The following is a 14725-nucleotide window of genomic DNA, read 5'->3' on the forward strand; positions in this document are numbered from 1 at the left end:
CCAGGGGTCGCAACCTTTCAGAAGTGGTGTGCCGAGTCTTCATTTATTCACTCTAATTTAAGGTTTCGTGTGCCAGTACTACATTTTAATGTTTTTAGAAGGTCTCTTTCTATAAGTCTATAATATATAACTAAACTATTGTTGTATGTAAAGTAAATAAGGTTTTTGAAATGTTTAAGAAGCTTCATTTAAAATTAAATTAAAATGCAGAGACTCCCGGACCAGTGGCCAGGACCCGGGCAGTGTGAGTGCCACTGAAAATCAGCTCATGTGCCGCCTTCGGCACGCGTGCCATAGGTTGCCTACCCCTGCTCTAGACAATAGGAATTCAGAGTCTGTATTGGAGAGAGCTAATTTGAACAATAGAGTATTCAGAACATAACTGATATGCTAAACTAAGTGAACTTTAATATAAAAAATGTATGCATTGCACTGAACAGAAACCCCCAGACCAAAATTGAGTGTATGTATATATGTGCATCCACAATCATTCCAGTAAGAGAAGGCAACCTGGTAGTGTAATCTGTGGTTAAAAGTAATGGTGGTAGCTCCTGTGGTTAAATAAAGGCAGCCTGGAGGCTTTATTTTTTTGTATGCCACCCCTGGACCACTTTCATTATAATCCTGTAGAGCACAGCCCATGGTTTGGTAAATCTGCCTATTTCTCATCTATAGAAAGGATGTGCAGAAACTTCCTGGAAGCATTTCCCTGTGCTACTTCAGGAAAGGGTGGATATACTGATCTTTCACTTTTCCCATTTATTTCCAAAAGAGGGAGGGAGTATTTATTAACCGACTCTCCCATGGCTAATCAGATGATAGAGGTCCTAAAGGTGGGGTTGGCTTTTTTGATGCACACATTCTTGTTTTGTTTTTTTCCTCAGGTTGTATAATGCATCCAGTTGGCTTGAGGAATTATGTCAACAATCTGTTGGTAATAATGCATGAAGGTCATTCCTTAATGCTGGCTTTTCAGACCTTGTTAACTATAGAGATGATGAGTGTTTAATCCACATTATTCAAAGAAACTATTAGACAGAAGTTCCTTCTTGATTTAAGACATCTTTAATGACTGCAATGCTGACAAGCTCAGGGAAAAGTGGCATTTCTCGCATTTCGTGAACAGTAAAATACTTTGTACTTTCACCATGAACTTTTGGCTATTTTTTCACAACAACAAAAAGTCATTTAAATACAAAATATTTTTTTTGCAGGCAACAGCTTATTTTATGCCATGACACCGAGAACATTTTTGTGTGAAAATGGTTCATTGTAACTTGTAGCAGGCAACTAAGTGAGGCATGAATCTTGAAATTTTTGCGCAGGTAAAATCGTATCTGTTAGTGAAAATGTTAAGCAATCAATTTAACAAAATCTCACTAAATAATATTTTATATCTTGTCTTTCATTCTAAAATACTTAACAGACTAAGTACATACATGGTGTCAAGTATCAGGGGGTAGCCATGTTCGTCTGTATCCACAAAAACAACAAGGAGTCCGGTGGCAAACAGACTTGAAGACTAACAGACTTATTTGGGCATAAGCTTTCGTGGGTAAAAAACCTCACTACTTCAGCTGCAGTTAGGTTTTTTACCCACGAAAGCTTATGCCCAAATAAATCTGTTAGTCTTTAAGGTGCCACTGGACTCCTTGTTGTTTTTAAGTACCTACATATAGTACTGAACTGCAGCCACCTTTGGGAAGGAGAGTAGCAAATTAATTGCACAGTATTGAGGAGAGGAAAATTTTTGCTTCAGAGTCTAAATTACTTACAAAAAGTGCCATGAGGTCTTAAGGGCCAAACTTTTAAATACAAATGTCCCAAGGACAATGTGCAAAAACTGTATGCATTTGTGTTGCAGCTGTACACTTGTGTGTGTAGCATCCGATTTGTGTGCACAAATGGGTATTTTTATATTTGCCTGTTTACATATGTAGTTGCTATAGTTGTATATTTAAATGTACATACATTTTTTAACATAGACCTGGGACTGCATCATTACAAAAAGTTGGTTATAAACACCTACACAGAGCAGACAGAACTTCTGAAAGCCTTGCACATGTCAAACTGCATGGACTCCATTTCGTATACCAGTGAAGGGACCTGTGAATTCTTGGAGTTTAGGTATTTTAAATGTGATGCTTGGACCTCAAGACACCCATTCCTCCAGTGAAATTCTGAATTTCAATATGGAAAAAATATGTCTAGAGGAAATAACTAGTTGTGTACCTCTCAGCTTCTGATGGAATGATGTCTGCACTGCTTTCTAAAGAGACTTTGGGGAAAGCTCTGGAGATGTGTGTGCCCTCTTGGTCTGAAAACCAGCTTGTAAGTGCAGTTTACCATAGTCTCTCCTTGTAAAAAAAAAAAAAAAAAAAATGGCACCAAATGCTTCTCCTCAGGGAGCAGATGTGCTGATTATGACTAAATGGCTCGTTCTTAACATCTTTTCTGACCAAAAATGCACTTTAAATCGGAAGAAAACCACTAAAGTATTTGTCAGCACCGATTGTGATAATCAGGCCTAAGGTTGGAGTGGGGGGGTCACAGCTTGGTGTAGATTGGACCTGGGCCAAGATCCGGGGCAGGCCATGGTCAAAACCACGATCAGAGTCTGTAGACAAACCAGGATCAAAACCGTAGCCAGAGTCCAAGAGCAGGCCGAAGGTTGAAGCTAGGTGGTCAGAGTCCAAAGACAAGCCAGGTTGACACCAAAGCCGGGATCCAGATACGCAATGAAGGTCCAAACCGGATAGTCGGAGTCTGAGGGTTTGGGGTAGGGTGGGAATCAGAAGGCAAGGCTGGAGTGGGTCAGTGACAAAGCTGGAGTAAGGGCAGGCTGGAAGTCGCTGAAGTCTGGTGCACTGTGAAGCAGCAGGAGGGTTCCTGACCAGGTAACGCTGTTGCTTAGACTGATCTGCAGCTCTGCTGAGGTTGCAGAAATACCTGACCCTAGGGTCATTTGACCCATGTTCTGCTCCGGGATAGGTGCGGCTGCATGCCCGAGAGCTGACTCACTGCAGCACCTGAGTGAGCAGCCCCGATTTGGCTGCAAGTTTGCCTGATACATTTAGCTGATACATATGCCATGGCTGAATTTAGTCCCACAGGGCAAATACATCTCCCTTTTTCTTCAGTGGGAGTTGTGCTTGCGTTTGTCATGGATGAATTTGGTCTATGATATAAAGACAAGTTCAGGCAACAGTCTTGCTATGTACTATCCTGCTCCTTCCCATTCAGAGGCTCAGTCAAGGAACTACACATGACATACTTTTCTGTTCATGTCTCTGATGTTTGCATACACATCAGCTATACTGAAACCAAATTTAAAGTGTGGCTTAAATGGATAAAGAGAGGAAACTCCTAGTTATGGCGGAGAGTCTCCTTAATGTTTTTGATTCATGCTATTCAGTTTAACTTAGTATTTTAGCACACCTGGTAGAAGACAATCCCTCTTCAAAATGGAGATCCCCTTGTAAGAGCACCATACCAATGCCACACCTAGGTATGGCAAGAGTACAGTACAGAGTTGCAGCCTGTATTCATTTCCTAGCTTCAGTCAGTTGAAGCCAGACTCTTACCATTGTTTGTTATATTTTGTGTTTGAGTTTCCTTTGGATGTTTTTCAATGTTTGTTTTAAAAATAAGAATGTTGAGATGAGTTGCATATTTCAGATCAATTTTGAAATGCGTTTCAGAGCCAAGCATTAACAACCTGAGATGTTACAGTGGCTTCCTTGAAGTGTTGTGGTCAGCTGTGCAGATCCATTAAAAACACATAATATTTACCTATAATATATAATAATAACAAGATGTTCTAATACTACAGAGTCGCTACTCACTTTCTGTCATGTAAATCTGCAGTGCTTTATACTCAGGCAGATCTGCCGTGACTGTGTTGATGATAATCTTTCTTCAAAAATCTCCCAACTGTGCAAATCCACTGGTGTTGGTGGTAACAACAGTGGAAGTGGTAGTGTAGGAAGGAAAGTGATGTTTTTACCACTTTGTCTTTTAGATCTGCTCAGAGAAGGTCTAGAGGATGCAGTGGTAAAAAACATCATTGGCTGCCTGTGCCCATCTACTCTCGCACTCCCATATTTACCACCAGAGGAGCTGTAATAGTTGGAGACATCCCAGAAAAGGCTAGTGTAGATAAAACTATTTAGTTCCTACTAGAAGTAGAACTGTGCTAACTACAGGCATGTTCAACGGTGATGATTTTTTTCATATATGGTTGTGGCTAGTGCCATTTTTAGTACAGCTTGACTGTAGAACATGGATAAAATGGCATTAGAGATTATTGTGCTAGTGGAAATCATACTCTAATTATCCCCACATAGTTCTAAACACAGTGTTATTCTGCTGTATATATGGACATACATCCTATTAGAGCAGATCTGTGTTTAAAGTTGTTTCAAACATCGTTACAAGCCATAATGAGGACAGGCGCTTACTAGCTAAGAGAGTTGTTGGTACGATATATCTGAGTAAGACAATCCACTTTCTTCACTTCCTTCCTTCCTTCAACAGTTGTGTAAAGTTGCTGTGCAGAAAAGATGACTTGCAAGGGGGAATGAGATGGTTGAACCCTTTTTGCTGCTTTATGATGTCTGAAGCAGTTCTCAAGCATATTCCTTCATAATGCAGCAGAATTGTAGCTGACATCAGTTTCTGAAAACTTGCAGCTTCCAGGGTGGGCAGGGCTTTTGACCTCTGAAGAGCTTTTTAAAATGAAATTGGGGAACATCACCATTACACTCAGGAAATTGAAGGGAGATGGAGCTTGTCAGAATACATACTTGTCATCATCCTCTTTGGAAGGATGGTTAGTATGATGTACTCCTCCAAAGCTACAACCAACAACATGGGCTCACAGGGACTGCAAGCAGCTTTAAAGAAAATTCAGTGGAATAGAAGAGATTCTAGTAACTACATATCTTAACTATTCTTTTCTTTTCTTTAACAATCTACTAGAAAGTTCACATCTTGACAATATAATGATGCAAACTACTGTTAGAAAGCACAGAAAATTGCCAGATTTCAAAGTAGATAAGCCTTATTTAAAAAAAAAGAGGATAATTTAAGAATTGTTTAATTGATAATAGAAAATTATGGAACTGCATGTCACTCTTGAAGCTTCCTGAATCCAGCCCCCACTCCATGTTTTCTAACCGTAAAGCCACTCCTATTTTGGTTTAAACTGGGCTCTGCTGGGAAGCAAAGTTCTGTATCCTTTAAAAGGAAGCCCCAACAGAGAGAGAGAACAGGGATGTTCACTTCATAGAGGTACTGAAACAATGATGGGGTCTTTTAAAAACTGCTGCAAAAACATCTAAAAAAATTACTTGGAGAAAATCTTACTTTGCTAACCGAAAGCCAGCTCAAGAAAATATCTACTAATTACCAGAGCTTTCCTTCAACAACATGAGAGGGGAGAGTATGTTTTAGTCTGGTCCAATGTCTGTTGATTTACATTTCTTCAGTAATACCCAGAGGATTTTGTGTGAATACCACTATGACGCAAATAGTCTAACTTGGCAAATGTTGCCGTTACTTCAATTGCATTTGTATCTTCCGCTGAGTCACACATGTTCCTGATAACATGGGCACGCTCGTGGCCAAATGCTGCACAACTGAGCTGCCAAAGCACAAGGCTGTCTGGAATCCGTTCGGACCAATCCATCATCACATAGCAAAGCTCTGGGATGCTGTATCTGCCTTTTCCTCTGCAGCAGCCTGGAAGTGTGCAGGGTCTTGTTTCACATCAGCCACCCAAAGGAAGTAGTTCTCAAGTATTACAAGGAAGTTAACTTAAAAGAGCTGGGGAACAAAATATCTAATGCTGCAAAGCAAAGAGATTCATCAAGCATTTTTCTAGGGAGGTGTCCCCAGGATCTCCTATGTTTGTCACTAGTATTTGTGCTGATAGCATTCTGAAGGAGAAAAAGCTCTCCCCTAAAGGGTAAGTACACACAGCATAGTCTTCAGAGTAGCAGCCGTGTTAGTCTGTATCCGCAAAAAGAACAGGAGTACTTGTGGCACCTTAGAGACTAACAAATTTATTAGATCATAAGCTTTCGTGGACTACAGCATCCGAAGAAGTGGGCTGTAGTCCACGAAAGCTTATGCTCTAATAAATTTGTTAGTCTCTAAGGTGCCACAAGTACTCCTGTTCTTTTTACAGCATAGTCTGGGTCTGTGAGACCCACACCTGCAGACTCAGTGGTTCCAAGCCCACATTTGAGCGTCCACACTGCATCGGAAACCCACACCTCCCAACTGTGCCGGGACATCCATATTGCGCTATGCAAACCTGAGACAGAGCTTCAGCTTCTGTGGGCTTATGCCACTGCATCCTAGCATATCTAGCACCCTAGCCAGCTGTAGCTGCTCTAGGGCTTCATTCACAATGGGGTGTGAGAGCATAAGTCTGTCCATCCTGCATGAGTTGTCTGGAAGTGTTTTGGGTCGTTTTAGCCCATCAACACATGGAAGGGCTGGGAAGTACAGCCCCAGGGGATTGTGAAATAGTGTTGGGAGACGCCACACCTGAATCTGGTGACTCCCACTTGAGCTGTGTCTACATGCCTGGGCTTTGACCTGCATCACAACAGGACTTGGGCTCTACCAACCCCCTTAGCAGGATCCGGGGTCCTGCCCCAAGTCTGACTGATAGCTGTGTGGATGGAAGGGAGGCTTGGGCATAAACCTGAGTCAAAGTCCAGGCTTAGAGTGCTGCATAGACATACCTGCAGGGAATGACTACGCTGCAATAAAAAACCCACAGCACCAATTCTCAGTCCTGGGGTAAGGTGACTCACACTCACAAGGCTCAGGTTGCGGGCTATAAAATTGCAGCATAGACATTTGGGCTTGGGCTCCAGCCTGGGCTCTGAGACCCCATGATGGTGAGAGGGTCTCAGAGCCCAAGTGTCTACACTGCAATTTTATAGCCCTGCAAACCCTACTCTGCTGACCTGGGCTAGCTGCGGCCATGCTGCAGGTCTTTTATTGCAGTGTAGACATACATAAAACGACCCCTGAAGCTGACTAGCAGATAGAGTATGTTACTCTGGGTAGTTAATGAGAGCTGTTGCAATGCAGGACACTGATATCTTGGTATTTACATTCCAATGATTTGTGTGCAGACATAACTGGCTCCTGATAATAGCAATAATATCTGTGTTACACAAATATGGGGACTTGTTCCAAGCAACTCCATTGGGTATGTTTTAATATAAACACAGTAATGTAACCTAAGAATGCCACAAAGGGGGAAGGAAGGGTGTGACAGATTTAGTGAAGCGAACAATGCAACATTGATATTTGCGTTGGATTATCTAATGAGATGAGCCAAACTGTCGCAGGTGTGTTAGAGGTTGGAGGAAGCCCCTTTCCCCCGTCAGCACATCTGCACAAGAGATAGCCACAACGGTGCACGTGGTGCTGCAGTTGACCTCTTTGATAAAAAATTGACCGTCATCAACGTCCACTGCTTTTTTGGAGTGGAGTGATGTCAGTGGACATCTTCCCCAATTAGGGCTCCACTTTTCCTCATCCTTGCAGGGGGACACCCTTAGTCTGGAGGGTGGTGATGCTGTCTTGGGTGGGGAAAGGCATTCCTGCTACACCAATAGTCCCAACTCCCCTCTCCTGCCCTTTACTGTTCACAATCTGCAAGCCAACTATGAGTCACTGTTTGCAAGTATCAGTTTTGCTATTTCAGCCAGTGCTGAGACCAAAAATGCATTCTCTCTAGTCTTTTCTCAGGACCGTGTTCCCAATGTTTATTCAGGCCACGTCCTTGGATTTCTGTTCTTTCTTTAAGCTTCTCTATTCTTTTTGTTGCCTGCCTGCTTCTTTCTCTCTCTCACACACACACCCCTCCACTAAATAATAGCCAGTGAAATCCTCTCTGCTCACCTGGCTTCATTTCTGTGTTGTTGCATCTGCCTATGTTTTGGCTGGAAATTCCTATTGTTTTAGCTACCTAATTCTATAAATGAGTTTAATGACTTCTTACAGCTATCTTATTTGAAGGGTAGCAACAGTTACACCCTCCCACTTCCGTGAGGTTTTGCCCAACTCATTAAAGGCCCGTTTATGCTGATGGAATAGTGCTGTGTAAAGGACATGCTTGGGCAACTTGCCTTATCTTTGCATCAATTTCTCCAAATATAAGAAGGGGGAGAACACTACTTGCCTACCTCACAAGAGCTGGTATGAGTCTTAGGGCTTGTCCACACTTAAAATGCTACAGTGGCACAGCTTTGCTGCTGTAGTGCTTCAGTGTAGACACTACCTAAGCTGATAGGAGGGAGTTTCCTGTCCATGTAGGTAATCCACCTCCCCAGGAAGTGGTAGCTAGGTTGACGGAGGAATTCTTTTGTTGACCTAGTGCTGTCTACATCGGGATTTAGATTGGCTTATCTACATTGCACAGGGGTTTCAGTTTTTTCACACACTGACCGACATAGTTAAACTGAACTAATTTTCTAGTATAGACCATGCTTTAGTACCTTAACATTTGAAAAGATCTCTGGATGATATAGTTAAAATGTACTGTATGCAGAGAGCCATCAGACTGCATTGTCATTGAACATATGCTATTGTTACTTGGGAAGTGTGGGATAAAAACAAACAGCATATAGATTTCAAAACAGCAATGGGTTCCAGAAACAAATTGAGGGAACATAGAAGCCTAACAGTATCTTTCACGTATATCGGGGTAGGCAACCTATGCACGCATGCCGTCTTCGGCACATGAGCTGATTTTCAGTGGCACTCACTGCCCGGGTCCTGGCCACCCGTCTGAGGGGCTCTGCATTTTAATTTAATTTTAAATGAAACTTCTTAAACATTTCAAAAACCTTATTTACTTTACATACAACAATAGTTTAGTTATATATTATAGACTTATAGAAAGAGACCTTCTAAAAACATTAAAATGTATTACTGGCACGCAAAACCTTAAATTAGAGTGAACAAATGAAGACTTGGCACACCACTTCTGAAAGGTTGCTGACCCCTGCCGTATACAATACATGCATTCCTTGCTTAACCCAAATAGATGTGCTATATCAATATGAAATCAAAGGAACTGGGTAACTTTACAGGTATGTCTAGAAGTTTATTGACTGGTGTTAAAATAAATAAGTGGTTTATTATAAATGAGTGATGTGATTTCTTGATGTATTGAGGCAATATATAATATTCAGTGATCTTTAGCAAACCTTGAATATAATTTCTTAGGGGGAGGGAGTATGTCTGCCGCTGTGATGAAGTCAGTACCCCCATGCTGATGGCGAGTAATAATTTAATAGGGCACATAGGAAGAGCCTTAAAACAGCTGTGATTCAGTAAACAATCCTTCAAATGTATATTATTTGATTTTCTGAAGGGTCTTAAATCTTCTTCTATAGATTGAACCTACAGTAGCTCTCTGTTCATACAATGAACGGCTCCAAGTTTTCAAATTGATCAGCCTCCAACATTGTGCTTTCGCTAATTAAGTGTTCCCACCCTATAGTCTTAAAAAAGCTCTTTCCTACTATGAGTAAAGAGTGCACATAAAGCTGAAGAAAGAGATGATTCTCTGTAAGAAATATGAGCTAGTGTGCTTGAGAAATTTTGTTTTATATCCGGAAAAAAAAGCCCAGTACATTACTCTTAAAAAAAATTCACCTACGCACAGTCTGACAAATCTGAGGAGTTCTCAAGCAGAACACGGGCTGGCTTATGCAATCTCTAAATGATTTTCAACATGTGTACACTTAGTGCTGATAAAAGTAAAGCAATAAAGTGTTGAATGAGGAATAGTTTAGGAAGGAACTGTGTAAGCTTCCTTCACTTACCTCTGTCAATGCACCTTGCTATTGATTGGCCACAACATTACTAGCCAGTCCCAGGCTTCACTTAAGCAAAGACTGCTAATCGCAGCATGGATTTTTCTGAGGTGCACAAATCAGGACTAGGATGAGGCTATCCAACTCATTTTCACGTGTAAACACAGTCAGGATTTTGAACCCAGGCAATTGTCTCCAACTGTGGAAATTGAATGGAAAAAGCTAGTGCATTGTTCCACAGTGCACGCTTCCTAATGAGACAACAGGTACCTTTACTGACAGTCTCAACCGGTACATCAGGAATAAGTGGATCTAGAGACTAAACTGTCCTCATCCTTAGAGCTAATCCTAGCAGATCAGAGTTGAGGTGCAGTGGTGAGGTGGCAAATTTACAAGTAACGTCATTAATTTGCATAAAACGTGACACAGCTGCACAAAGCTCAGCAGCTATGCTTGGGAGAGGATTACTCCTCGCCCATCTCCCCACCCCCACCCCCACCCCTAGTAAAGCAGCTAAGTTACTTAGGTTGGACAATGGATTTACTCCTAAATCATAGAACCCAGCACCCCTTTTATATTTCAGAACCAAAATAAAGATACGTTCCATTAACAACAGGGTCAAAAATGGAATAAGAGTTCTAGAATAGAGGTTGGGTAGTAGTTACATTTTAATGTTCCTTTGACATTTTTATATGTAATATATGCTATAGTTAAAAATAAAACTAGTTAAAATAATATTAAAGTTACAATGTCATGTGCTGAGAAGTGAGGAAATGCCACGATTATGGTTGCCTGTGAAACCATAATTCTGCCTCTTTCTGTGTATTATCTCATAGCCTCTAGTTACATGATTACATGCTACTTTCCCCCACAGGGATCAGCTTTAGATGCATGGCACAGACCGGATGCACTTGAGCTAAAGAAACAACTTGTAGCAGAATTAGACTGTTCTTCTCTGAGTGGACCACCTTCTAAAGGGGAATAAGGCATTTTGCCACAGGGCTGCACAATAATTTCTGAGACGGGTGGAATGTTGGGCACCAGGATTCCTGGGTTCTGTTCCTGACTGTGAGTGTAGAGTGTAGTCTAGTCATTATATCACTGGTTAGAGATAAGATAGCCAAGTCCATAGATTTGAGTCTGAAGGGCAGTGATTGAGTGAATGAGACTTGGCTCTGTCATATTGGAGAGCTCAATTCTATTCCCAGCTGTGACTGAAGTGACCTTGTGCAAGCTCTCTTGCCTTATTTGTAAAATGGGAAGAATGATATTTGTCTGCCCACCTCTTGGAGTATGGGTATGAGTCAGTTAGCAGTAATGATTGTCTGCTGGATCCCAGCCCAGTGCATCTTCCTGTAGGTCAAAAGGTGTTCTGAGGGGGAGGATCTCTCTCCCTTATGCCCTCTGATCTGAGTGCAGGCAGGTGTGACAGGACTGCCAAATATATGAGTGTCATGCAGGTCTACACAAGGCATTTGGCTTTACTCCCAAGTATCCCCCATGTGACTCCCTTACTCCCCTACCTCCGCCTATCGGCAGTGCAGAACTGTACTGGTTTCACTTTCAAGGGCCTCTGCACCCATAAATGGAGGGATAGGATTTAGCCCTAAACTCCCATTTCTTCAGTGCAATTTCATTTGACGTTTCCAGCCTATCAGTGCTGTAGTTTTTCTTTCTCTCCAACACCTATAACATCCAATCCATAAGAATAAGTTAGAAGGTTTTGTAATGTTATATCTTGCTTGATCTAAACTTAATGCAGGTCAAGCAATAAAGAAAGACTTATGAGAATCCTCCTTTCAGGACCCACTTCTGCTGTGCTGCTTACAGGGAGACTTGAGTAGACTTGTATGTCTACACTACGACTTTAATTCGGATTTATCAGCTTTAATTCGAATTTACCCTGTAACCGTCCTCACAACGACGCTATTTATTTCGATGTAAAGGGCCCTTTAAATCGATTTCTGTACTCCACCCCGACGAGCGGAGTAGCGCCAAAATCGATTTTAACATTTCGAATTAGGGATAGTGTGGCCGCAATTCGATGGTATTGGCCTCCGGGAGCTATCCCACAGTGCATCATTGTGACCGCTCTGGACAGCAATCTAAACTCGGATGCACTGGCCAGGTAGACAGGAAAAGCCCCGCGAACATTTGAATTTCATTTCCTGTTTGCCCAGCGTGGAGAGCACAGGTAACCACAGATAGCTCATCAGCACAGGTAACCATGCAGGCTGATAATCGAAAAAGAGCACCAGCATGGACCGTGAGGGAGGTACTGGATCTGATCGCTGTATGGGGAGAGGATTCAGTGCTTGCAGAACTTCGTTCTAAAAGACTAAATGCAAAAACTTTTGAAAAAATCTCCAAGGGCATGATGGAGAGAGGCCACAATAGGGACTCTGAGCAGTGCCGCGTGAAAGTCAAGGAGCTCAGACAAGCGTATCAAAAAACAAAGGAGGCAAACGGTCGCTCCGGGTCAGAGCCGCGGACATGCCGCTTCTACGCCGAGCTGCATGCAATTCTAGGGGGGGCTGCCACCACTACCCCACCTGTGATCGTGGATTCTGGGTCGGGGATAGTCTCATCAGCGACGCCTGAGGATTCTGCCGATGGGGGAGAGGAGGAGGAGGAGGATGAGGATGAGCTTGCAGAGAGCACACAGCACTCCGTTCTCCCCAACAGCCAGGATCTTTTTCTCACCCTGACTGAAGTACCCTCCCAAGCCTCCCAAGCCAGTACCCAAGACTCTGACCCCATGGAAGGGACCTCAGGTGAGTTTACCTTTTAAAATATAAAACTTGTTTTAAAAGCAAACGGTTTTTAATGATTACTTTGCCCTGAGGACTTGGGATGCATTCGCGGTCAGTTCAGCTACTGGAAAAGTCTGTTAACGTGTCTGGGGATGGAGCGGAAATCCTCCAGGGACATCTCCATGAAGCTCTCCTGGAGGTACTCCGAAAGCCTTGCCAGAAGGTTTCTGGGCAGTGCATCCTTATTCCCTCCTCCATGGTAGGACACTTGACCACGCCATGCTTGCAGCAAGTAATCTGGTATCATTGCCTGACAAAGCCTGGCAGCGTATGGTCCCAGTGTTTGCTGGCATTCAAGCAACATCCATTCTTTATCTTGTTGTGTAATCCTCAGGAGAGTGATATCACTCCTGGTAACCTGGTTGAAATACGGGAACTTAATTAAGGGGACAGAGGTGGCCGTTCCTACTCGGCTGTTTGCCTGTGGCGGAAAATAAATCCTTCCCTGCAGTTAGCCAAGCGCAGATGGGAAATTGGCCCTGAGTTTTTTGCGTTTGGCTAGCAGGGAACTTCCCTGTTACCAGCCACGCGGTGGGGGGAGGGGTACCGTGATCATCCCAGAGAATTCATGGCGGGAGGGGGGTGGCGGGGGGGGGGGGTGGTTAGTTTGGTGCCTGCAGGGATCTTCCCTGATACCAGCCACGCGGTGGGGGGGAGGGGTACAGCGATCATCCCAGAGAATTCATGGCGAGAGGGGGGGTGGTTAGTTTGTTTTCTGCTGCTGCTGCTGAATGTTAACAGAAAAACCGCAGCACTCTACAGGCTATGCTTGGTATGTGGGAAAGGAGGGCGCAGAAGCTGTAAAACAATGGCTTACCATGGCCGCATGCAAGCCGAATTCTGTTGCCCAGACCTGTGATCTCTAGCAGCAAAGCCACAGGCACTCAGCATTAAGAGGCAAAATGCGACCTTGCACAGAAATCACATGTGCTATGTAATGTGAATAGTGTTGGTCACCGTGAAAGAGTATAAGCATTGTTCTGCAAAATGTAGCTTTTTAAACAATTCTCTCTTTTTTCCCCTCCCTACAGCAGCTGCAAATTCCTCAAGCATCCCTCCTCCATCCCGAAGGTTATCACAGATAAGGCGTCGTAAGAAGAGAACGCGAGACGAGATGTTTTCTGAAATTATGGAATCCAGCCGCAGTGACAGAGCTCATCTGAATGAGTGGAAGGAAACAGTTTCAAAGTATAGGAAAGAAGCCAGTGAATGTGAGGACAGGAGGGACCAACGTGAGGACAGGAGGGACCAACGTGAGGAGAGGAGAGACGCTCGAGATGAGAGGTGGCGGCAGGAAGACCAGAGGAGCAAGGATGCAACGCTGGGGCTGCTGCGTGAGCAAACAGACATGCTCCGGCGTCTGGTGGAACTTCAGGAACAGCTGCTGGAAAACAGACTGCCGCTTCAGCCCCTGTTCCACCCTCCCCCCTCCCCATGTTCCGTATCCTCCTCACCCAGACGTGTAAGAACACGGGGGGGGGAGGCTCCGTACACCTTCCCATTCCACCCCAGTAGACAGCCCAAGCAAAAGGCTGTCATTTTTTTAACCTTTTCTTTGTGGCTTTTTCCTTCCCAGCAATCCTCCTCCCAAATACCACCCGGGTTCCCTCCCTCTTTTTCTAATCTATTAATAAAGAATAAATGATTTTTAAATGATAGTGACTTTATTTGGTTTGAAAGAAAGCTGGGGGAAGGGGGAGGGTGGGTTCCTTACAGAAAATGAGTCAATAAAGGGGGCGGGTTTTCATGAAGGAGAAACAAACAGATATTTCACACTGTAGCCTGGCCAGTCATGAAACTGGTTTTTAAAGCTTCTCTGATGCACAGCGCTTCCTGGTGTGCTCTTCTAATCGCCCTGGTGTCTGGCTGCGCGTAATCAGCAGCCAGGCGATTTGCCTCAGCCTCCCACCCCGCCATAAAGGTCTCCCCCTTACTTTCACAGAGATTGTGGAGCACACAGCAAGCAGAAATAACAATGGGGAGATTTCTTTGGCTGAGGTCAGAGCGAGTCAATAATGATCGCCAGCGACCTTTTAAACGGCCAAACGCACATTCTACCAC

General features: G+C 43.5%; 1 protein-coding gene across 1 annotated transcript; it reads left to right on the forward strand.

Annotated features, from left to right (window-relative positions):
- The first annotated feature begins 11451 nt into the window (after positions 1-11451).
- Positions 11452-14309, forward strand: LOC135978357 (SRRM2 protein homolog rsr-2-like). The gene is made up of 2 exons (XM_065579314.1): positions 11452-12625; positions 13696-14309. The coding sequence occupies exons 1-2, from the start codon at positions 12079-12081 to the stop codon at positions 14307-14309; spliced, it is 1161 nt and encodes a 386-aa protein (XP_065435386.1). The 5' UTR covers positions 11452-12078.
- Positions 14310-14725: the final 416 nt, after the last annotated feature.

This window comes from Chrysemys picta, unplaced genomic scaffold (genome assembly GCF_011386835.1).
Source record: "Chrysemys picta bellii isolate R12L10 unplaced genomic scaffold, ASM1138683v2 scaf224, whole genome shotgun sequence".
Classification (NCBI taxonomy): domain Eukaryota; kingdom Metazoa; phylum Chordata; order Testudines; family Emydidae; genus Chrysemys; species Chrysemys picta.

What these genes read in the sequence shown, in the direction of transcription:
- LOC135978357 (XM_065579314.1), top strand. Translation starts at nt 12,079, where the DNA reads ATGCAGGCTGATAATCGAAAAAGAGCACCAGCATGGACCGTGAGGGAG. An exon ending in CCCCATGGAAGGGACCTCAG is followed by an intron (nt 12,626 to 13,695) that starts GTGAGTTTACCT and finishes CCCTCCCTACAG; the next exon opens with CAGCTGCAAATTCCTCAAGC.